Source organism: Cervus canadensis, chromosome 5, assembly GCF_019320065.1.
Source record: "Cervus canadensis isolate Bull #8, Minnesota chromosome 5, ASM1932006v1, whole genome shotgun sequence".
Lineage (NCBI taxonomy): Eukaryota > Metazoa > Chordata > Mammalia > Artiodactyla > Cervidae > Cervus > Cervus canadensis.
The window spans coordinates 1471423-1495622 of record NC_057390.1 but is presented as its reverse complement, the minus strand read 5'-3'; the positions used below and the strand labels follow the sequence as shown (position 1 = coordinate 1495622).

Below are 24200 nucleotides of genomic sequence, written 5' to 3'. Positions count from 1 at the left end.
GCAGTGAGTGTGTGGAGCTCAGACCCTGGAAGGCGGGAGGGCACGTAAGTGGGGGCTCACTGCCCACTGTGTCTGTTGGATGGGAAAACTCAGTCATTGTGTCGTTGTCCAAGTGGGGGCTCACTGCCCACTGCGTCTGTCGGATGGGGAAACCCAGTCATTGTGTCGTTGTCCAAGTGGGGGCTCACTGCCCACTGCGTCTGTCGGATGGGGAAACCCAGTCATTGTGTCGTTGTCCAAGTGGGGGCTCACTGCCCACTGCATCTGTCGGATGGGGAAAACTCAGTCATTGTGTCGTTGTCCAAGGTCCCACAGCTGGTGGGGAGCTGAGCTGGGGTCTGAGCCCAGTACCTGCTCATGCTGCAGCCTTGCCTCTTCCATCCACCTTCCTGTTTGCAGACTGTTTCTTGTGGTAGGACTCTCCAGGCTGCGGTCAGCACCTGGGATCAGTGAACAAAGGCTGCTGCATACCTTCGACCTACCAGGCACCAAACTAAACCCTGAGCAGATAAGGCAGGGGCTTCCCTGGTGGTCCAGATGGTAAAGAATCTGCCTGCAGTGAGGGAGACCCGGGATATACTCCCTGGGCGGGGAAGATCCCCTGCAGGGCATGGCATCCCCCTTCAGTATTCTTGCCTGGAGAACCCCAGGGACAGAGGACAGAATCCATGGCCCCCACAGTCTGTAGGATCACCAAGAGCTGGACATGACTGAGTGACTGACACTTTCACGTTTTTCAGACAAGGCAGAGTGATGGGGTGAACTGGGTCGCCCTAAGGATGGAGGACGGATGCTCTGTGCTGTTGGGGTGACCTCTGCACAAAGGGGAACCGAGAGCCGTGCCTGCCCAGAGGGACTGGGGCTGGACAGGCCGAAAGGGGAAGGGCATGTGGGGCGAAGGTAAAGCTTGATGGGCTGATCAGTGTTCCTTGAATGGCTTTTGCCCAGTGGGTTCAGTCGTCGTTAAGTTGTTGACTGTTTCTAACAATGGTCTGTACTCTGCTTGTTTCCAGTGTGGAATAATTTACTGGCTGTTCGGTGGGGCCGTCAGAAATCTTGGAGGCCCGGCACACGTAACTCAATGGCTTCAGCCTCTCCAGGTATGGCGTGGACCACCTTAGATAGTTTCAATGAAAGTGAAAGTCGCTCAGTTGTGTCTTACTCTTTCCGACCCATGGACTGTACAGTCCATGGAATTCTCCAGACCAGAATACTGGGGTGGGTAGCAAAAATTCACAGTAGTTAGGAGTGTATGTGTGTTTGCAGAAAAAGAAAATAAAATATACAATTAGTGTAGCCAGAGCTTTGTTTGAAATGAGAATCCTAAGTCTCCTTTTTTTAGATTGCACAAGTCTATCATATTGTTATCACCTTAGCTGTCACCAGACTGAATTTTTATAATATCTCCAACTGCAACTCACTACTCCCTCTCTCGCCGATGTTCTTAATGATGTGTTGTTCAGTTGTTCAGTCGCTCAGTCCTGTCTGACTCTTTGTAACCCCATGAACTGCAGCACGCCAGCCTTCCCTGTCCTTCACCATCTCACGGAGTTTGCTCAAACTCATGTCCCTTGAGTCAGTGATGCCAGCCAACCATCCCATCCTCTGAGATAGTGATCTGAGAGGTCAGCAGTTAGAGCAGCCATTTGACTAGATGATTCCCTTCTCACACCCGGTCAACTCCAGGAGCAGAAATACACAGGGATGTTTGCAATGACCGAGAGGGGACATGGAAGCAACGTCAGAGGGATCCAGACCGAAGCCACCTTTGACTTCTCTGCACAGGTGAGGATTCTTCCTGTGGTTCTGCAGTTCTGTGGATAGAAGACTTGAACCCAGCAGACTCTCCTTCCTCTTCGTCCCGAGACCATGTTCACCCACACTGTGTGCACTCTCTAGCCAGAGGTGCCCGAATTCAGAAGAGTCTGAGTTTTAGTGGCGCTGGATGTGTGCTCAGCCTCCCTGAGTCTACTGCCAACACTTGCACGGCACCTACCTTGGGAGGACACTGCTGAGACATGAGGTGCACTTATTAACTTCATGCTCTGGGGCAGCTTGGTGAGAACAGGACCTCCACCATCTTGTGGTCCTTCCTAGCAGTAGCAGGGGCATGGGTGTGAGAGAGGTCTCTGTTGGCGCATCACCCCGTGGGGCGGGAGGACACTGTGTGTGCTGGACCTCCTTCCGGGAGCCGAGGCCTCGGTGCTGGCCTTGATACCAACCAGGGTTCTTGACCTTCCCCAGTCAGTAGAAATTGATCAGAGGCCGGACAAGAAATTCAGGCAAGGCTTTACTGGGACCCCTGCTGCAGCAGGGGGAGCTGAGAACAAGTATCAGGTCCTCTTGCTTGCTCACTCCCTGAGTGGGGGGTGAGCTGACTCCTTATATGGGGTGAGTATAGGGGTGTGTCAAGGGGTCAGGCCAGAGGGATGGCTTAGATGGTTTGCCTACCCCTGACGTGGTGTTGTGTGCAGGGGGTATGCTCAGTATCCTGTTTTAGCTCCCGACATCCTGCTTTTTCTCCAGGCTCTTCAAAATTGGTAGTTGGTTTTTTTGGTCTCTTTGTATGTTTTCTCTATAATTTTGCCCCAACTGAGCCTGCACACAGTTATTTTTAGTGCAATATTGTATCTTTATATATTGTGTTGCTTGAGGAGAGGTGTAGCCAGGTGCAAGCATTGCAGCAAAGGGTCCCAGGTCTGTCTCAGCATGATGCAATATCTGTAACTGTGATATGGACAAAAATCCACAAGGCAACCAAAATAAAATTTCACAAAACAATCTGACTTTATCACCTGCGTGGTTGTTTAGCTGCTCAGTCGTGTCCGACTCTTTTGCGGCCCCATGGACTGTCCTGTCAGGCTCCTCTGTCCATGGGATTTTCCAGGCAAGGATACTGGAATGGGCTGCCATTTCCTTCTCCAGGGGATCTTTCTGACCCAGGGATCAAACCTGTGTCTCCTGCTTGGAAGGTGGATTCTTTACCTCTAAGCCACCAGGGAAGCCCTATTGTATGGGTTGAACTCCAAAATGTTGGTAAGACCCTCTAAATCGATAGCTCTCTATGAATGGGTTACAGCAAAAATCCTGTTCTGTAAATCCTGCCCCCCATCTTTTTAGCTCCTACGTCCTGTCCTCAAATAAAGAAAGCAATGATCTACTTATTTTATTCTCCTTTCTAGTTTCTTATTTGATATTGGGTATTCCTAAAAACCACAAAGGGATAAATACATTTTGCAGTTTTTTCTAGAAATGTGTGTGTGAATGAGTGTGCAAACTTGTGTGGCCATAAGCTATGAATGTGGCCATGTGCTTGTGGGTGTGGCCTTGTGCTTGTGGGTATGGCCATTTGCCTGTGTATCTGGTGACTCAGCCTTTTCTTCATTTTGGCTGTTGTCCTTGGGAATCTGGAGTGCTGTTCCTAGGTCTTCTGACCCAAGGATGCTAGCTGGAGGCGGTCAGCATTTAGAATGACAGATGCAGGTGAGGGTCGTGTGAGAGGATATCCTGCCTTGTCTCCTGCCCTGATGCAAGTTCTCTGCAGTAGCCATTGATGTCTGAGGTCACAATAAAGACCAGAATAAGGACTGTCGCCTATTGAATGCTCGCTCTGTGCCAAGCTCTGCCTCAAACTCTGTATAGTATACTACCACATTCATCTGCTTCCCAGGTGGGGCTAGTGGTAAAGAACTTGCCTGCCAATGCAGGAGATATAAGAAACGCGGGTTTGATCCCTGGGTGGGGAAGATCCCCTGGAGGAGGGCATGGCAACCCACTCCAGTATTCTTGCCTGGAGAATCCCATGGACAGGACTATATCTCTGACAGGACTATGATCCATAGGGTCGAAAAGAGTTATATCACTAAAGCGATTTAGCACGCGTGCACATTCTCTTATAGCAACAATCCCATAAATGTGACAATTAAGCTACTGCGTGTGCGCTAGGCCCCAGGCCCAGCACTCTGCGGTGCACCATTGTGTTGCATGTTCTATAATCTTGCAGGAACATACTTTTGTCCTTATTTTTCAGGCGGAGAAACTATGGCTATGAAGTTAGCAAGTGAATCTCAGGTTCAAGGGGATTGCCCTTCAGAGCTTAGCTTTCCTGCCGGAGATGGCACATTGACCAAACATCATGGGGTTCTGCCTGCCCCATTTTTTTTTCTCCCGAAACAGTAGTCTTGAGGTCACCTTGCTGTCATTTAAGGGAAAAAACCCACCCACAATTCTTTTTTGTCTTCTTCTTATAATAATTATTATTATTTTGCACAAAACTGATTTCCCTGTGTCGGGCCTGTTTTCCCCAAACGGCGTAAATGATTCAGCTGCCTGGTGTGCTTCAGTGGCGGCCGCTGTCTGCAGGGGAGTTGCAAAGTTGAAATCGTAATGATGAGAAGACTGGTGAACTTGCTGCCTCCCAGGGGAGTGAGGGAGGGAATAAGCCTATCATAGACTCAGGCCACTGAGGCCTGGCTTAGCCGAGAATGGCTTTCCCCTTCATTGGTTTCTGTGCTTTCCCCTTCGTTTCCCTTTTCAAACGTTAGAGCATATCAAATGAGCTCTCCCTCCCTCTGGAGCAGTTTTAATCTCTTCAATTTTTTTGTTATTCGTTCCTGTGGGTTGGTTGTTTTATTTTTATTTTTGGATGGTGGGTTGAGTAGCAGCATGGAGGGTTTTGAGGTAAGAGAGGGTTTTATTTTTGCACTTTATGCAAAATCACAAAAATAAATGAGGCTTTAAGAGCTCTCTGGCCAAAGCCATCTCTATGAGTGTTTACAGAATTGACTGTTTTGTCAGCCTTCAGCAACTAATTATAATAGGAACCAACAGACATGGTGTGCATTATTTAGATCCAGCTTTAAACGCCAGCGTTTTGGCTGAGGCAGACTTTCCAAATCAAGTGTTTTTGCCAGAAGTGACAAAACTCCTTTCCCAGAGAGGATCAAATGTTGATGGGGACGGGTGGCCTCCTGTCTCCTCCCCATACCACCAGACCTTTTCTGAAGGTGAGCCTTTCTCTGCTCCTTCCCTTCCCACCCTTGGGGTGCTGTTTAATACATCCCCTCATCACGTGTTGTTTGTTGTCATTTGTTACTGCACCCACCAGCCTCACAATAACTCCTTTCTTTAGGAAGGAAAGAAAGGCTGGCCTTCCTTGGAAGGTGGATTCTTTACCTTAAAAGATATATTTTATCCCTTTCCTGGCTGGCCCGATAAAACAAGGGCAGCAGCCTCCAGAGACTTTAAAAACGATCAGCTCATCCATTTTTGTTTCTGAAAAGCCCTTGCCTATTTTAAAAGTTTCCCTGTGTGCACATGTGTCAGAGAATGTTTTCTTGGGCTCCAAGACTGTATTTCTTGGCCAGAGGGAAAGTACAGTCCATATACTTGAAAATCTGAAATCCGAGGTGATCTTTACATGATCAATAGCTTGTTGGTTTGGTTCAGCCACATCTTTGATATTGTCAGCTTCGATTAAATTTGCGGTTCTGTTTTTTTGCCCTCACGCCCTGCCCTGGCTTCCTCTTTCCTTTCCCATTCCCCCCACCCCCTGGATTCTTCGACCTGTTCCAGGTACCCAGTATCCAGGGTTGGCAGTTATGGTCTGTCTCTCCTTAACAAGAGGCTGAAGGATATCCCACGTAGCAAGCAGCATGATAGAGGACCAAGAAGGGAAGAGAGGTGTTTCCATGGTGATCCTGTTCTGGTTCCTGGAGGGGAAGAAAAAGGAGGCAGAGTTTTGAGCAGAGACTGAAAACAAAAAGCTAATTATTTCCCCCCTGCTTTTTCCTGACCAATGTTAACTTCAGACTGTTTTGAACTAGAATCCTTGGTCATCTTTTGGAGACAAGCTAGATGGTGTGTTCTAAGATTCATTCCCTTATAAGATGGAGAATTGTTGACACATGCTTTTTGGTTTAAGGGCTTATTCACATGAGCTTTTGAGGGAACCTTTTATTATCATATTCATTGCTGAAGAAAATGGAGAGAGATTTTGAAACAGTCACCCCGAGGCTTAAATGAGATATTTCTTTTTATAAAAATCAAAATTGTCTGGGATGAGATTCTAAGCAGTGGTAGGACTCGGTCACAGTTGCTTATTGGTCTTGTTTGTGTGCAGGTGTACACATTTAAGGGCTTCCCAGGTGGCGCGAGTGGTAAAGAAGCCCCCTGCCAGTGCAGGAGACATGAGGGGCGTGGGCTCAGTGCCTGGGTTGGGAGGATCCTCTGGCAGAGGGCATGGGAGCCCACTCCAGTATTCTTGCCTGCAGAGTCCCATGGACAGAGGAGCCTGGCGGGCTCAGTCTGTAGGCTTGCAAAGAGGTGGACTTAACGGAAGTGACTTAGCACACATGCGCCTACACGTGTAACCTTGGGTGAGTTAGTTGCTGTTCAAACAGTGGACTCATACCTTAGATGCAGGGATGTCTGAGGCCCGGGAATCAGTGGAGGACCCGAGGAACCATGCCATTGGTCCAGGAGGGACAATGTCCAGTAGAGAAAATGAAATACACAGGCATGGACCCATCGAACTGGGCCCCAGATCATTGGGTACTCTATGGTTTCTTGTGAAACTTGCAGGTGGAATGTTTGGGAGTGAGGGCTGTGGTAAGACCTGAGTGCACATCACCAGGGCTGTTAGGGGTGTGGGTGCTAGATTATTTAAAAGTCAAAACCTCAGGGTGGAGTAGCCTAGAGAGAAAGAAGCTCACTGAAGAAGGATTCATACATTTAAGCCACAGACTCAGACAAATGCTATGTGTGCCAGTCCAACCTTACAAAGAAGAGCGGCCAGCAAGAAGGGAAGGAACGTGAGGGTGAACTAAACGACTTTGGGTCATCTGCGCCTTTTCTGTGAGGTCGCCTAAGTGGGCGGAGCTATGCAACATGAATCTGTTTCACGGCGTTCGTTGCACTGAGCCCAGGGCTGGAAAGGAACCATAAGGAGGAAAACTCTGTTGCTCTGTTGTTTCTCTGCAGGAATTTGTCATTAACACACCGTGTAAAGATGCTGAGAAGATGTACATCGGAAATGCGATGTACGGGAATTATGCAGCAGTCTTTGCCCAGCTCATCATAAATGGAAGATCTCAAGGTTTGTCACCAACACAGAAACCCAGGCTGTCTCTCTTATTAGTACTGTTCTCCCATGAGTGCTTTACACAGAATCCTTCCCCTCCCAATGGCTGTTTTTAATAAAAAATTCGCATTGGAACTTTCCCCTGTCAGTCCAGCAGTGAACACTCATGCTTCCACTGCAGATCGGGGTGCTAAGATCCCACTTGCACCGTGAAAAATTGAATTATTTGTCTTTTAAAAAATTCAGCACTTGGTCTCCTAAATATACATGATGAAGCAATTTATCATTACATTCAACATTATACACTATTACTGGCAGTTCCCAGTCATAGAACGGAATGAATTTTAGAATCAACGTAATTGCACACTGGAAATTAGGAACGCCTGGCTTGTGTCTTTAGAGACTTCAGTCAGAGTCTTGTCACCGTCCTTAGGGCCCCACTGCTTCATCGTTCCTGTCCGAGATGAACACGGACGCTTGCACCCAGGAGTGACGGTGGTTGATATGATGCATAAAGAAGGTGAGTTCGCAGGCGGCCCTGCTCCCGCCCTCCTGTGCCCTTCCTGCCCTCTCCCCGCCCAGCCCACCAGCTGTTGGTGTCCAGTCTCTAAGTCATGTCCACCTCTTTGTGGCCCCATGACCTGCAGCACACCAGGCTTCCCTGTCCTTCACCATCTCCCGGAGTTTACTCACACCCATGTCCATTGAATTGGTGATGCCATCCAACCATCTCATCCTCTGTGTCCCCCTTCTCTCCCTGCCCTCAATCCTTCCCAGCACAGCGTCTTTTCCAAAGAATCAGTGCTTCGCATTAGCTTGTCAAAGTACTGGAGCTTCAGCTTCAGCATCAGTCCTTCCAATGAATATTCAGGATTGATTTCCTTTAGGATGGACTGGTTTGATCTCCTTGCTGTCCAAGAGACTCTCAAGAATCTTCTCAAGCACTGCAGTTCAAAAGCATCAGTTCTTCAGTGCTTAACCTTTTTTATGGTCCAACTTTCACATCTGTTCATGACCACTGGAAAAACTATGGCTTTGATTCTATGGAGCTTTGTTGGCAAAGTGATGTCTCTACTTTTTAATATACTGTCTAGATTTATCATAGCCTTTCTTCCAAGGAGTAGGCATCTCTTAATTTCATGGCTGCATCATTGTCCACAGTGATTTTGGAGCCCCAGAAAATAAAATCTGTCACTGTTTCCACTTTTCCCCACCTGAGTCTAACCTAACTCACCAAAGCAGTGAAGGCAGAAGAGACTGGTTTTGAAGGGGCCACTCTACCCACCCGCTGCTGACCCTCTGGCCATTTTCCAGTGTCTTTTAGGCCTTTGCTATTGCAAATTCACCCTGTGTTCTGAGGAGGAAGCATTGGGAAGGAAGGGAAATTGAGTTCGGGGTCACTGGCGGGGCTGAATGCGCTTTCCTGCTTGTACATGTTCAGTCAGATGTTCTCTCAGCTGCCTAGAATTCTCCCCTCCCCAGCCTCAGCAACTGCTCAGGCAGATGGCTGTGTCCCCGCCAGACCTGCCCCAGCTGGGCCCGAGGAGGCCCAGCTCCTCTATCCTCGTTAGTGAGGAGGCGGCTGGAGAGACAGGCACCAGGCTTCGTGGAAACTAGCAAACGGCATCCCCGCCCCAAATAAGAAGCAGTCACGATTCTGCAAGTGAAAAGAAGGGCTTTGCGTTTCAGTGATGTCCAACCTGGAAAGTGGCAGGGATGGCATATCTATTTAAAAAAATTTCTTGGTGTATATTTTTTAGAAATGTGTTTATATATTTGGCTGCATCAGGTCTTGGTTACAGCATGTGGGATCTTTTAGCTGTAGCGTATAAACTTGATTTGAGCAAACCCGGGAGATAGTGGAGGACAGGGAAGCCTGGCTTGCTGCAGTCAATGGGGTCGCAAAGAGTTGGACATGACTTCATGACTGAGCAACAAGAGCAACATGCAAACCCTTAGTTGTGGCCTGCCGGATCTAGTTCTCTGACCAAGGGTCAAACCCGAGCCTCCTGCATTGGGAGCGCAGACTCTTAGCCACTGGACCACCAGGGAAGCCCCATGGGACAGTGTTTCTGATGCTCATAAGCTTGTCCCACCTGCAGCTCCATTTCCCATCTGTTCTCTCTAGGTCTACATGGTGTGGATAACGGGATTCTGAGATTTGACAATGTTCGGATACCGAGGGAGAACCTGCTGGATAAGTGAGTAGCTGCCTCCTTAACTCAGACTTGCTGCAACTATGAGCTCTTTGCCTCCCAGGCCTGGTTCCTAGGTCTCATGGGCTTTACGTCCAGACTTGTCTTCTTAAGGTAGATAAACAAATAGAAGAAAACTTAAAATTACCCCCAATACTGCTACTTTTGTTGTTGTTCAGTCGCTAAGTTGTGTCCAACTCTTTGCAGCCCCATGGACTACAGGACGCCAGGTTTCCCTGTCCTTCACTATCTCTGGAAGTTTGCGCAAACTCATGTACATTGAGTCAATGATGCCATCCAACCATTTCATCTGTCATCCCCTTCTCCTCCTGCCCTCAATCTTTCCCAGCATCAGGGTCTTTTCCAGTGAGTCAGCTCTTCGCATCAGGTGGCCAAAATATTGGAGCTTCAGCTTCAGTATCAGTCCTTCCAATGAATATTCAGAGTTGATTTCCTTTAGGATTGACTGGTTTGATCATCTAGCTGCAATGTTTATTACACTTTTGTGTTTAACATTTTAGACTTTTCTCTATGAGTAGATACTAAAGAGAGAGGTGTTTGATTTTTACTGAATGAGATCCACTTAGAAATTCTATTTTTTATAATTTGTAGTTTCTGTTTAACAAAATATGTCCAAAGTTTCTATGCAACAATAAATACACATAGAAAATGTTAGTTGCTCAGTTGTGTCTGATTGTTTGAGACTGTAGCCTGTCAGGCTCCTCTGTCCATGGAATTCTCCAGGCAAGGGTACTGGAGTGGGTGGCCATTTCCTTCTTCAGGGGATCTTCCCGACCCAGGGATTGAATCTGGATCTCCTGCATTGTGGACAGATTCTTTACTGTCTGAGCCACCTGTATTTCAGGGAAGCCCGAAATACACATAGGCATTATCATTTTTAAAATTGCCACCATAAGCTGTTAAATAAATTATCTGTAAGTTATATAATCAGTCCCTTATTGTTGGGTGTTTAGGTTATTTCCCTTAAATTTATTATTATTTTTTTTTGGCTATCACAAAACAGTGTTATTGCCTCTCTGTGGACGGCAGGAGATAAGGTGCCTTCTCTCAGCTTTGGGGGCTGTTATAACCGGTATCAGGTGAATAGTGTCATGGGTGGCTGTTGTTTAGTTGCTGAGTTGTATCCAGCTCTTTTGTGACCTCATGGACTGTAGCCTGTCAGGCTCCTCTGTCCATGGGATTTTCCACACAAGAATACTGGAGTGGGTTGCCATTTCCTTCTCCAGGGCATCTTCTTGACCCAGGGATTGAAGTCACATCTCCTGCTTGGCAGGCAGATTTTCACTGCTGAGCCAGCAGGGAAGCCCAGTGCCACAAGTGTTTAGTGTCATTTCCCAGCATCCCTCAGTGAGGTCAAGGTGCATCCCAGTGAGGTGAATGGTGTTTAGTGTCATTTCCCAGCATCCCTCAGTGAGGTCAAGGTGCATCCCAGTGAGGTGAATGGTGTTTAGTGTCATTTCCCAGCATCCCTCAGTGAGGTCAAGGTGCATTCCAGTGAGGTGAATGGTGTTTAGTGTCATTTCCCAGCATCCCTCAGTGAGGTCAAGGTGCATCCCAGTGAGGTGAGCGGTGTTTAGTGTCATTTCCCAGCATCCCTCAGTGAGGTCAAGGTGCATTCCAGTGAGGTTAAGACACAAGGTGCATCTACAGTGTCATTTCCCAGCATCCCTCAGTGAGGTCAAGGTGCATGTGAGCACTTCTACAGGTGCATTCCAGGTGTGGAGCCCAGGGGTTCACAGTGCTTAACGCAGGCTAAGAAACACCAATTACTTTCACTTTTCTCAGCATCTTTTCATATGTCCAATAGAAATCCTAAACTACAGTGATATTTAAATCTGTGAAAAGGTAAGCCATCAGTCTTGCTCCCTGCTTTCCTATAGATTTTCCTTGAACATTTTACTCTTTTCTATTGCCTTCAAGTTCTTGTCAGCAAATATATGTCATAGATATCAAAAGTTTAAGTAAAATAATAGGGGAAAGAAAATGAACCAAATTCTGTTTATTAACTTTTTTCCCCTTCTGAATTGGTAGGAAATAAAATGGAAACAGGGGCTTCCCTTGTATCTCAGACAGTAAAGAATTTGCCTGCAACACAGTTGACCTGATTCAATCCCTGGGTGAAGAATATACCCTGGAGGAGGAAATGGCAACCCACTCCAGTATTCTTGCCTGGAGAATCCCATGGACAGAGGAACCTGGCAGGACGCAGTCCATGGGATTACAAAGAGTTGGATGTGACTGAGTGACTAAGCGCACACGCACAAAATGTAAACAACAAAAGCATTTTGTGGGTATCTTAGTAGGGGATGAAGCCCCCAGGCCCCCTCAGAAACAACCAGTGCCCATGCCAGCAGATCTGCGGACCGCCAGCCTTCCCTCACATTTCCTGTCACTCACCAGCATCACTCCGCTCTCAGAGATGGGGAAGAGCTAAGAGAAGCTGTAGATGTGGAGTGCCCTATCTCTTACTCACCCAAATGGGATCTTAGTGGATTGGACAGTCCTCTGTCAGAACCTCAACCAACTGGTTTAGCATTTATCCAATGCACTAGAGATTAGAAAGTCAGATTCAACCAGAGGGAAAAATGATAGGGGGCTCCAAGGTCTGTAGGAGGTATGAGAGTGTATAGAATATTCTTTGATAAGATTTGATTGAAAACTATTCCATTGGTATAGCCCCCCGAATACTACCAAACAGCAGAGGCAACACACTTGGGGGTGTTGGTTTATCACTTGATCAAAAATGGGATTATAAATATATGTCAGTGAAATCCTTATCAAAATTTCAGCTGCCTTTTTTTAAAGGAATTGAGAAGCTGGTCCTAAAATTCAGATGGAAATGCAAGACACTCAGAGTAGCCGAAATAATCTTGATAATGAAAAACAAAGTAGGAGAACTCACATTCCTGATTTGAAAAATTACTACAAACCTACCATTATTAGGTCGCTGTGGTATTGGCATAAAGCTAGACGTATGGAGAATGGAATAGAATAGAGGATCTAGAGATAAATTCTAGTATTTATGGCCAGTTGGTATTCAGCAAGGGTGATAATTTAATGGGGAAAGAAATCTCTTCTCAACAAATGGTGCCACAACAACTGGATATCCATATGCAAATACATGAACTTGGACCTTTACCGTATATGATGTACAGAAATTAACAGAAGATGGATCACAGCTCTAAATGTAAGAGCTAAAACTGTAAAACTGATAAGAGAAAACATAGGTGTAAATCTTTGTGACCTTGTTTAGGCAATGATTTATGAGACGTGACAGCAAAAGCGCAAAGAACCAAAGCAAAAATAGATAAGTTGGACTTCATCCAAATTTGAAAAACTTGTGCAGCAGAGGACACTATGAAGAAAGTGAAAAGACAATCCACAGAATGGGAGAAAATATTTGTGAATCACATATAAGAACCTAATATCCAGACTATAAAAGGAACTACATTAAAGCTCAACAGTAAAAAGACAAATGACCCAACTAAAAAATGGGCAAAAATAGGAATAGACATTTATCCAAAGAAGATATAGAAGATGGCTAATAAGTACATGTAAAGATGTTCAACATCAATGTCAGTAAGGAAATGCCAATTAAAAAACCGTAATGAAGTACCATTTTGCACTCACTTCATGGCTATAATAAAGGAGACAGATGATAACAAGCGTTGGCAATGATTTAGAGAAATTTGAGCCCTCATCTTTTGCTGGTGGGGATGTAAACTGGTGGTGTCAATTTGGAAGAGAGCTTGTCAGCTCTTCGAATGTTTAAAGTCGGACTTCCCTGATGGTCCAGTGGTAAAGAATCTGCCTGCCAATTCAGGGGACACGGGTTCGATCCTTGGTCCGGGAAGATCCCACATGCCACGGGGCAGCGGAGCCCATGTGCCACACTGCCGAGCCCTCGCTCTCGACCCTGTTGTCCGCAACAGGAGAAGCCGCTGCAGTGAGAAGCCTGTGTACCGCAGCCAGAGGAGCCCCGCCCGTCGCAGCTAGAGGGAGCCTGTGTGTAGCAGCCTACGTGAAGACCCAGTGCGGCCAAAAATAAATAAGAAAGTAAAATTTTAAAAGTTCAATGTCTTCATAGCACTTATCAATTCTACTCCTTGGTCTGTATGAAAACATTGTCCACAAGAGAACTGAAAATATAGCCACGGAAAAACTTGTATACAGATGTTCACAACAGCTGTTCATAACAGCCCAAAGAGTGGCAACAAGACACATATCCATCCGCTGACGGGTGCATAAGCAACCTAAGGTATCCCCATACAGTGGTATGTTACTTGGCCATGAAAGGAATGAAGTACTGATACAGGTGCATGAACTTGGGCAAACTCCGGGAGGTGGTGAGGGAGAGAGAGGCCTGGAGTGCTGCAGTCCCTGGGGTCACAAAGAGTCAGACACAGATCTGTTGCTCAGTTGGTGAACCGATACAGCAACCGATACATGTGAAAATGTGTGCGAACCTTGAAAAAAGGGTGTCAGGTGAAAGAGGCCAGACACAAAGACCGCACGTTGTGTGACAGTGCTTACGTGAAAGGTCCAGAGTTAGACAAATCCAGAGAGTTAGAAAATAGGTGGATAGCTGCCAGGCCCTAACGGGTAGGGAATCTGGGATGTGAGTGCTAACCGTACGGGGTTTCCTTTGGGGTGATGGAGTGTTTAGGAACCGGATAGTAGTCATGGTTGTACAACTTTGAGACTATACTAAAGACCATTGAACAGTTTAAAAGGATGACTTTTATGGTATATTGATTTATATTTCAACAACAAAAATGTGGATTGACTGCCAGGCTCCAGGGCTGGGTTAATGGTGGTGGCCCTCATGCCTCTCTTTGTCCGGAGCCACCGCTGAGTCGCAGAATGGTGGTGGCAGGATATCAGCTCTTACTTCCATGACTTAAGCCTTTCTCAGCATCTCCTGGGGAGGCACTTGTCCTGCCCCCCACTCTGCTGTCTTGGGTGGGAGGTTCCAGGATGGGGAACCCTGTGTGACTTCCCTGCGTGTGCTTGTGGGAGCCACCTGCCTTCATTTCCAGACGTGGTTTCCTCCTCCTACATTCACTCCACCTCTCTTCTCCACCCCCTCCGCCCCACCGCAGGTTTGGGTCCGTGGCTCCGGATGGGCAGTACCACTCCCCCATTAAGGACAAGAGTGCACGATTCAATGCCATGTTGGCGGCGCTGACCCCTTCCAGACTGGCTGTGACTTTCCAAGCTATGGGCTCCATGAAGGTAACTGGCTAATTTCCCTCAATGTTTATTCTCCGCGTGTTCCAGAGGTGGGTAACCACGTCAGGAGCTGAGCTTCTTGAGCCACAGTGGGTGCAAGCTGGCTCGGGTTGCTGGTTAGAGGCTAGTGAGTGCCAGTTAGCGCTACACAGGGAACTTTCTGCAGCCTTCTTACCATCCCTCTGCATCCACATGTGTGCTGCGGATTACGGTGGGTGGAGCCTGGGCCTTACAGCAGCAGGGCCACTAACGGTGGGCCCCTGGAGAACAGGTCCTTCAGAAGGAGCACATCTTCTGGAAAAGCAGCTAAGAGCTGACTAGTGGATAAAAGCCTGCGTGTCTTGGCTGAATTCATCAGGGAGTGTTGATGCTCTCACGTCTGTTTGGCATGTGACTGTCACCATCACAGGCAGGAGTCCATGAGGTCAGACCTCCAGCAGCCAATTCTCCCTCCCCTTTCCCCACCCCTGCTATATTTTGACTTGGAAAAAGCAGCCAGGAGAGAAGAGCTCTGCAAGCTGCCTCCCCTTCCGAGTGCAGCACTGCCTGCTCTCTGCTTCCTTCCCAATCTTGGCATCTCTCAGGCTCCACTGAGCAGGGGGGAGCTGGAGGGAGAATTGAGACCAGTGAGTATCCATGTGTGGCTGGTACCCGGCTTCTCCACTGAGAAGGGATGCGTTCCGCTCACCTGGCCCCAGGCCTGGCGTCAGGAATGGCAGGAAAAGCCTCCCTTCCTCCCTCCCGCCGGTCTGTGCGGCTCACAAGCCCGCCTGGCCACGCTCGGCCCCCCGAGGTGCTCTTCCCCCCGGGGGTGCGGCTGCGCCTGCTTGTGGTGCTGCTTCTGTGCTTCTTCTCGCCGGCTCTTTAAAGTGGGCGAGGTGCGTGTTCAGTTCTGAAGACCCAGGGCTGGGGTGGCCCGGCGGGTCTCCGCCGAACCAGCTGAGTTGGTGAGGCTCCAGGAGACCCTCAGGATGTGGGCCCAGGAGTGCCTCCAAGGCGCTGGTCCAGCAGCAAAGCGCAGAGGGACATATTGGGCTGGCCAAGAAGTTCATTCTGTACGATGTTACAGAAAAACCTGAAAGACCCTTTGGCCAACCCGGTACTTCTCCTGGTGGTCAAGTGGTAAAGACTCAATCTGCCGGTGCAGGAGACCTGGATTGGATCCCTGGTCCGGGAAGATCCCACATGCCTCGAGGCAGCCAAGCCCCCGGCGCTGCAGCGATCTAGCCTAGAGTGCGGGAGCCACAGCTGCCGACGGCCCTGCGCCCCGGAGCCGGTGCCCGCAGCAAGAGAAGCCGCTGCAGGAGAGGCTCTCGCACCACAACTGGAGAGGAGCCGCCAGCCACTGCAGCTGGAGAAGGCCTGCACTCAGCGACAAAGAGCCAGTGCTGTCAGATGTAAATAGATAAATACTCCTCCCGCGTCTGGGATAGACGCGTTTCAGCCATTTCTCAGACTCCAGAAGGCAAAAGCTGAGAAAGCAGACACGCCTAGAACTGCACTGTAGAGAAGATGGGGCAGAAATCTGCTCAGGGTCCCCCGGTGCTGTGACAGCCGGTGTGTCTGCATGCAAGCCCCTCCGGGACTCTGCACAGTGGCCTCTGGGCCCCTCGGAGGGGCATGCCAGTCAATACCAAAGCCACACACTGGCTCGTGGCTGTAAAGGTGTGAAGCCCCGTGCTGGAGTGGGTGATGCCGTGGGAAGGATGTCTCTACTGCCAGGGGCCGGTCAGCTCACCCAGGCCAGTGGCGGACTCGCAGGGTGGCTGGCATTGGGTGGTGGAGATGGGGAACTGGAGGGGTGCTTTTGGGAGAGAATCGACTTAAACAAATTTTTAAAATTAATTTTGTTGTATCTATTATGTTTTGGCTGCACCGGGTCTCTGTTGCTGCATATAGGCTTCCTCTAGTTGTGGTGTATGGGATTTTCACTGCAGTGGCTTCTCTTGTTTCTGAGCATCAGCTCTAGGCAAGCAGGCTTCAGTAGTTGCCTGAATAGGCTCCTTGCCTCTAGAGCGCTGGCTGGGAAGATCCCGCATGCCACGGAGTTGTGGGGCATGGGCTTAGTTGCTCGGTGGCATGTGGGATCTTCCCAGATCAGGGGTCAAACTTGAGTCTCTTGCAATGGCAGGTGGATTCTTAACCATGAGCCACCAGGGAAGTCCTGGTAGCCTTCTTTAAAGCTCGCTTTCTTCATCTGTAAAGTGGGCCTTCTGGTCACAGTGCAGCCTGAGTGAGGATGTGTGTGCAGGGATGTGACCCAGCGGTGATGAGCCGGCGCCTGCTCTGTGCGGGAGGCCGGTTCTCCAGGTGGGCGGGGGCCCATTGCAGAGCTGGATGGGCTTAGGCCCGAGTGGCCCAGATGCTGCTGGTGTGTTGCCCCTGATGGCCCTGGGCCGTTGTGGTCTCATCGCGAGCCTCTTGGATGAGAATGACCCCACCTCTCTCGGCAGCTCCTCCTCTCTCACGGCTCACACACGGGACAGATGCTATCTCAGGGGAAACCCCAGACGGCCCTGCTTGCCCTGCACTCGCTGATGAGTAGAGAATGGGTCCCTTTCTCTGATGCACGTTCTGCCTGTGTCAGAAAACTGTGCCCACAGCTCCCTGTTTGCTCAAGGCCAGGCATGCCTGCTGCTTTAAAACTCTGCCCAGATGTCTTCCCCCCACCATGGCTGTCTCTCATTTTCGTCGCATTTCTCAGCCCTTTCAGATTTTCTCTTAAAGTCTTGCTGTAATAGCCATGCTGTCCTTTGTGCCCCCAGATGCCATGTCCGATTAAATTATTAGCAGGGACAGGAGGAAAAGGAAGCTAAGACATTGGGCAGGGATTGGGGAGAGCACATTGATTGAATTCTGCAGCTGAAGTAGAGGGGCATGCTGGGAGCCTTTTCTGAAGGAGGAAGGGATCTAGGGAGAGTCACTGTGAGTTGGGAGGCAGAAGGAGGAGTGAGAAACACACATGAGATCCAGCTCAGAGTTTTGGGTTGATTTTGCAGGGAAGTAATATTTTAGCATTTTAGGATGAGATGGTTGGATGGCATCCCTGATGCAATGGGCATGAACTTGGGCAAACTCTGGAAGAAGGACAGGGAAACCTATTGTGCTGCAGTCTATGGGGTTGTGAAGAGTCAGACTTGGCAACAACAACAATATTTTAGCATAAGACAAGCAGGTCCCCACTTTCAAAAGAGTCTCCGTCGTCCTTTAAGTAGGTGTTACTCTGCAGCTGGGGCCCACCCTCAGGGTTCCTGGTGCAGCAGCTCCGGGATGGGGCCAGAGAATCTGCATTTCCACCAAGGCCCCGGGTGATGCTGCGGTTACTGGTCCAGAACCAGACTTGGAGAATGGCTGCCCAGAACAGACGGGTTTGGGACTTCTTTGGTGGTCCAGTGGCTAGGTCTCCGGCACTCCCAGTGCAGGGGGCTGGGTTTGATCTCTGGTTGGGGAACTAGATCCCACATGACTAAGAGTTCGCATGCTGCAGTGAAGATCAAAGATCCCATGTGCCACAGCTAGGACCTGGCACGCCAAATAAATAAAAAGCAATGCCCTCCAAACCCCTCGCTTACTATAAGCCATGCCCATGATACATGCTTCACAGGTATTAACTCATTTCTCCTCAGAAGACTCTGAGAGGACTCCATCCATCTCCTCACTTTACATACAGGGAAACTGAGGAGGTAAAGAATCTATCTGAGGTGGGCATCCACTCTGCTGCCTTTGATTTTGGTGGTTCTTGTTCAAGGAGTTGTTGTTGTTTAGTCTGCTAGTCACGTCCAACTCTTTGCAACCCCATGGACTATAGCCTGCCAGGCTCTTCTGTCCGTGGGATTTCCCAGGCAAGAACACTGGAGTGGGCTGTCATTTCCTTCTCCGGGGATCTTACTGATCCCAGGATTGAACCTGAGTCTCCTGCGTGGTCTCCTTCTGGTCTTTATCACGGGGCCACCAGGGAAGCCTTTCAAGAGTCCCTCTCCTCTGCTGATGGGAGTTTGGGACCTTGCGTCCTCGAACGACCTTTCCAAGACCTTCTGATGGTTCATGGGGGAATTAGAACAGCAAAGAGGAGGAGGTTGGGGGCAGCTGAGTGTCCTTCTGAGATGGAGGTGGCTGTTGAACCATGGGGGTGAGGTGGTGCCGTCACTTAGGTGAGCACGCAGAGCAGGCTTTGTGTTCCTGCTGCTCCCTGGTCTGGTCGTGGGGTGTTCGCTTCCCCCTGGCTCTGATGTATGTGCTCAGTCATGTCCAGCTCTTTGTGACCCCATGGACGGTAGCCCGCCAGGCTCCTCTGTCCATGGGGATACTCCAGGCAAGAATACCGGAGTGAGTTGCCATGCCCTCCTCCAGGGGAATCTTCCCAACCCAGGGATTGAAGCCAGGTCTCCAACAGTGCAGGCAGATTCTTTACCGTCTGAGCCACCAGGTAAGCCCAAGAATACTGGAGTGGGTAGCCTATCCCTTCTCCAGGTTATCTTGCCAACCCCAGAATTGAACTGGGGTCTCCTGCATTGCAGGTGGATTCTTTAGCAGCTGAACTGCCAGGGAAGCCATCCCCAGAACTATCCCCGACATCGGGTCCTCTTCCCCAGTGTCTGGTTCCTGCATCCAGCCCTGCAGCGCCGTGCGGTGTGCGGCAGTCACGGCCAGGGCTGGGGAGCTGGTTTCAGAGTGTAACTGACACCCTATCGGTCTGTTGGCCTCCAGCCAGATGTTGTGACTCCCTTCCCTGTGGTGAGGCTCGCTCAGTCCTCTTACATTCATAATTTTAATTTCTGTGGCTGCCATTCAGATGGTAAAGAATCTGCTTGCAATGCAGGAGACCTGGGTTCAGTCCCTGGGTCAGGAAAATCCTCTGGAGGAGGGCATGGCTGGAGTATTCTTGCTGGAGAATCTCCATGGACAGAGGAGCCTGATGGGCTATAGTCCATGGGGTTGCAGAGAGTCAGACACGACTGAGTGACTAACACTTACAATTACCACTATGAAGCTATCAGATTTTTGTCTGTTTAATTCCACCACCTGGAAAGCCCAGATGAGTGAAAGGTTGGGAGGTAAAAAGTGGATGGGTGGGAGGATGGAGGAATGGATGAATGGACGGGTGGGGGGGTGGATAAATGAAGAACAGACAGATGAATGGACAGGTGAATGTACGAGTGTGTTGGTGGACAGGTATATGTTTGAGTACACACATGGGTGGAAGGAAGGAAGGGAGACAGGGAGAAAGAAGGAAGGAAGGTGGTGCTAGTGGTAAAGAATCCACCTGCCAATACAGGAGACACGAGACGAGAGTTTAGTCCCTGGGTCGGGAAGATACCCTAGAGGAGGGCATGGCAGCCCACTCCAGTATTCTTACCTGGAGAATCCCCATGGACAGAGGAGCCTGGTGGGCTACAGTCCATGGGGTTGTAAAGAGTCGGACACGACTGAAGTGACTTAGCTCGCACGAACGTCTGCTCATCCATCCATCCGCCAACTCACCCATTCTACTACAGAGACTCTGAACACAGTGATGATCAGTTCCTCTACGATTTAGTAGTTAATGGGAGCTGTGGAGTATTCTCGAGAAAAGCAGCCACTCACTGAATGGACATCACATATTAGAGAAACCTCCCCAGGCAGGGGTGTGTCGGGAGAGGCCAGAAGCATACAGCCTACTGCAGAGCCAGCTCTCTTCCAGCGTAGGCTCGAATAAAGGGCATCTCTGTAGGGCCCTGTGAGTCTAAGAGCTTCAGGGTGGGGACTGAAATGACTATATTTGGAAGGAGGTGGAAGCACTGTAATAATGAGCATGGTGAGACCTCTGCCCCCTCAAACAGTGTGGCATAAAGAGGGTGGAATAGAGAGGAGGAAATGGGTTCCCTGGAGTAATGTCTTGAAGATATGTGCTACCCACAAATGTGTGTTCTGTTGGAACTGGTGAGCCGAAGTTGCTGGATGTTTATTCTCTTGGCGCTTAAACAAATATTATTTATTTATTTGGCTGCTCTGGGTCTTAGTTGCAGCTCGTGGGATCTAGCTCCCTGCATGCCTGCTCAGTTGTGACCCCACAGGCTGTAGCCCGCCAGGCCCCCTGTCCATGGGATTCTCTAGGCAAGCATGCTGGAGTGATTTGCCATTTCCTTCTCCAGGGGATCTTCCCAACCCAGGGGTCGAACCCAAATCTCCTGCATTGCAGACGAGTTCTTTACTGCTGAGCCACTTGGGAAGCCCCTCTAGCTCACTGACCAGGGATCAAACCCGGGCCCCCTTCACTGGGAGTGTGGAGTCCTAGCCCCTGGGCCACCAGGGAAGTCCCGACCCTGTCCTAGCATGGCCAGTCGTCTCTTCACACAGACAGTGGTACTGGAGAGATGGAGACAGGGGCTCCTCCATGTCAGTTGTCTGTCTTTTTAGATGCACTGTGTGTGTCCCGAGGGAACAGGGTTGTAAGCTCATCTTGTTCTACACAGGTTGGAGTTATTCTTTCTTTAGCATCCTCACACCACTCACACACACACACGGCGTGGGGAGCAGAGTAGCAGAACTTGCTCAAATGCTGGGGAAATCCCATGGGATGAGAGTTTTGGCCTGAATGATCAGTAGAGGGATTATCTGTAAAATACAGTTTCCAGGATTTTCTGATGTAGACGCTTCTTGAGGCTGACCACCAGAGGGCGACAAATACCAATAATGATTTGCTGGTGTCTCCCCTTTACATTTTGTTTACTTTTCTGTTTAAGAATTGGCTGGGATTTTTTTGTTCTCATTAGTTTAGCTTCCTATCGGTTGTGAGTGTTGCTTTTTACAAAGTGGTCAATATAAGGAGAATTGGAATTCATCAGCCTAATAATCGTTGGGCCCAAGATCAAGACTATAAATAGGATGTGGAGTTACCTTTTTTAATATATTTTTAAAAATTGAAGTATAGTTGATTTACAGTGTTTGTTTACAGTGTTAGTTGCTGTTATGTATATGTGTGTGTGTGTGTGTATATATATATATATATATATATATATAATATATATGTAAAACTATGCGTGTATAGTGGTTTAGTCACTCAGTCGTGTCCAACTCTTGCAACTGCGTGGACTGTAGCCTGCCAGGCTCCTCTGTCCATGGGACTTTCTAGGCAGGAATATTGGAGTGGGTTCCCATTTCCTCCTCCAGGGGACCTTCCCGGCCCAGGGATCCAACACGCATCTTCTACATTCTTTACCACTGAACCACTAGGGAGGCCTTCAAGGAACAGAGCTCCCTTCAACTAAGTCGTCAGAGGCTGATTCAACCTTGTGGGCAACCCCAGTCTCCTCAAACCCTGGGTGTGGCCGAGGGAATTGTGAGGGAACAGGGATGCTGTTGTCAGTGCAGACCGATCCAGGTTGCTCTGGGCCTGGGTCCTACTTGAGAGGGGCTTGCCTGCCTCGGTTTCAGCAGCAGCCTGCTCACCTGGGACAGGTAGAAAGGATGCCCGGGCCGCAGCTGCAGGGAGCTTCATCTCTCCAGGAAAGCGCTGTTGTCCGCCTCTGGGGAGTACTGTCTGTGCTGGAAGGTCAGACGTGGATGATGGATGGACGGTTTGCTGTCCTTAGGACATTTTCCACCTGAAACTTGATGCCCCCTGTGGCACAGGCCCCGGTATGGGACTTCATGCCTCTGCCTCACACCGTGTTCCATCACTCCATGCCCTTGTCCCAGCTGAGGAGTCCATCCAGGGCCTCCCTGTTTGAGGGACATATTCTGAGCCTTTTATACATCTTTTTTAAAGTAACTTTATTTCTGTATTTATACTTCATTACTGAGTGGGCTTCCCTCTAGCTGTGGAGAGCACGGGCGGGCCACTCTCTGCTACTGCTGCTAAGTCACTTCAGTCGTGTCCGACTCTGTGTGACCCCATCCCTGGGATTCTCCAGGCTAGAACACTGGAGTGGGTTGCCATTTCCTTCTTCAATGCATGAAAGTGAAAAGTGAAAGTGAAGTCGCTCAGTCACGTCTGACTCTTCTCGACCCCATGGACTGCAGCCTACCAGGCTCCTCCGTCCATGGGATTTTCCAGGCAAGAGTACTGGAGTGGGGTGCCATTGCCTTCTCCGAGGTCAGTCTCTAGGGACTCTCTTTTTGCCGAGCGCAGGCTCTAGAACGTCTGGGCTCAGCAGTGGCGGCTCCCAGCCTCCAGGGCACAGGCTCAGTAGTTCTGGCGCATGGGCTCAGCTGTCCCTGCAGTATGTGGGGTTTACCCTGACCAGGGATCAAACGCGTGTCTCCTGCACTGGCAGGTGGAAACGTTGCCTCTGAGCCACCAGGGAAGCCCCGTCATTGTTGTTTGTTTTTTTTTTTTAATTGAAACAGCAGTCCTGCAAGATGGATACTGTTGTGATTCCCATTTTCCAGTTGAGAAAACTGAGGTAGAGAAAGAGGTGCCAGCTTGTCCGGGGTTTTCTGGGCCTCCTGCTGCAGCAGTCTGGTGCTGGGGTCCCGCCCTGACTCACTGGGCTGCTTAGTCACCCTCAAGCAACAGGTTCTTCGAGTTTAGCTTAGACTGTGCTCCCTGTCATCTTTGGACCACTTTGGTTCACAGTTAAATTTGCTTTGGTAAACCAAACCAGGCCAAACCAAACCAAAGATGCAAAATAATTCATTGTCTACTTTGAAAAACATGGAGAATCCACCCAAACTTGGGTTTGGCAGATGCTGAATGGTCAGCCATGGGGCCAGAATTCAGGCTTCCTTCCCCCCGGTGAGCTGGGCCCTGACTTTGTCAGTGGCGCCGCCATCTTTGCCTGATAGCCCTGTGTCACTGTGGTTCTCAGCAGTTGTGTCCTGGGAGCAGGAGCAGGGAGGGGGGATGGCCTGCCCCAGACTTTATACTGAAGGTCCTTTTATGGGGAGAAGGTCTGTTTATCATGTGCCTTTGTTCACTGAGTGTGTTCAACTCTGAGCTCAGTCCAGCAGAATGATTTCTGAATGTTTCTGTCTGCCACAGTGAAATTGAACAAGCCAGAGGTGTTCACACTTCCTTTTGTTGTTGTTGTTCAGTTGTTAAGCATGCCTGACTCTTTGCAATACCATGGAGTGCACCATAGGACTCCTCTGTCCTTCACCATCTCCAGGAGTTTGCTCAAATTCCTGTCCATGAGTCAATGATGCTATCTAGCCGTCTCATCCTCTGTTGCCCCTTTCTCCTTTTCCCTTCAACCTTTCCCAGCATCAGGGTCTTTTCCAGTGAGCTGGCTCTTTGCATCAGGTGGCCAAAGTATTGGAGCTTCAGCTTCAACATCAGTCCTTCTAATGAATATTCAGGGTTGATTTCCTTTAGCATTGACTAGTTTGATCTTCTTGCAGGCCAAGGGACTCTCAAGAGTCTTCTCCGACACCACAATTTGAAAGCATCAACTCTTCAGTGCTCAGCCTTCTTTATGGTCCAAATATCACATCCATACATGACTACTGGAAAAACGTTAGCTTAGACTATATGGACCTTTATCGGCAAAATAATGTCTCTGCTTTTTAATATGCTGTCTAGGTTTGTCATAGCTTTCCTTCCAAGGAGCAAGAGTCTTTTAATTTCATGTCTGCAGTCACCGTCTGCAGTGACTTTGGAGCCCAGGAAATGAAGTCTCTCACTGCTTCCACTTCTTCCCCTTCTGTTCGCCATGACGTGGGCAAGTAGGTCTTGTCTAGGGTCCTCAAAG

At 49.1% G+C, this 24200-nt stretch overlaps 1 protein-coding gene across 11 annotated transcripts in view; it reads left to right on the top strand.

Annotated features, from left to right (window-relative positions):
• Positions 1–24200, top strand: part of ACOXL (acyl-CoA oxidase like) — a 352738-nt gene that overhangs the window by 51216 nt on the left and 277322 nt on the right. For all 11 annotated transcript variants that reach the window (XM_043467731.1, XM_043467729.1, XM_043467722.1 and 8 more), the window contains exons 4-9: positions 1014–1100; positions 1687–1785; positions 6982–7096; positions 7515–7601; positions 9210–9282; positions 14400–14532. In XM_043467731.1, the coding sequence (XP_043323666.1) occupies positions 1014–1100; positions 1687–1785; positions 6982–7096; positions 7515–7601; positions 9210–9282; positions 14400–14532 (594 nt within the window). The remainder of the gene's footprint in view (positions 1–1013; positions 1101–1686; positions 1786–6981; positions 7097–7514; positions 7602–9209; positions 9283–14399; positions 14533–24200) is intronic.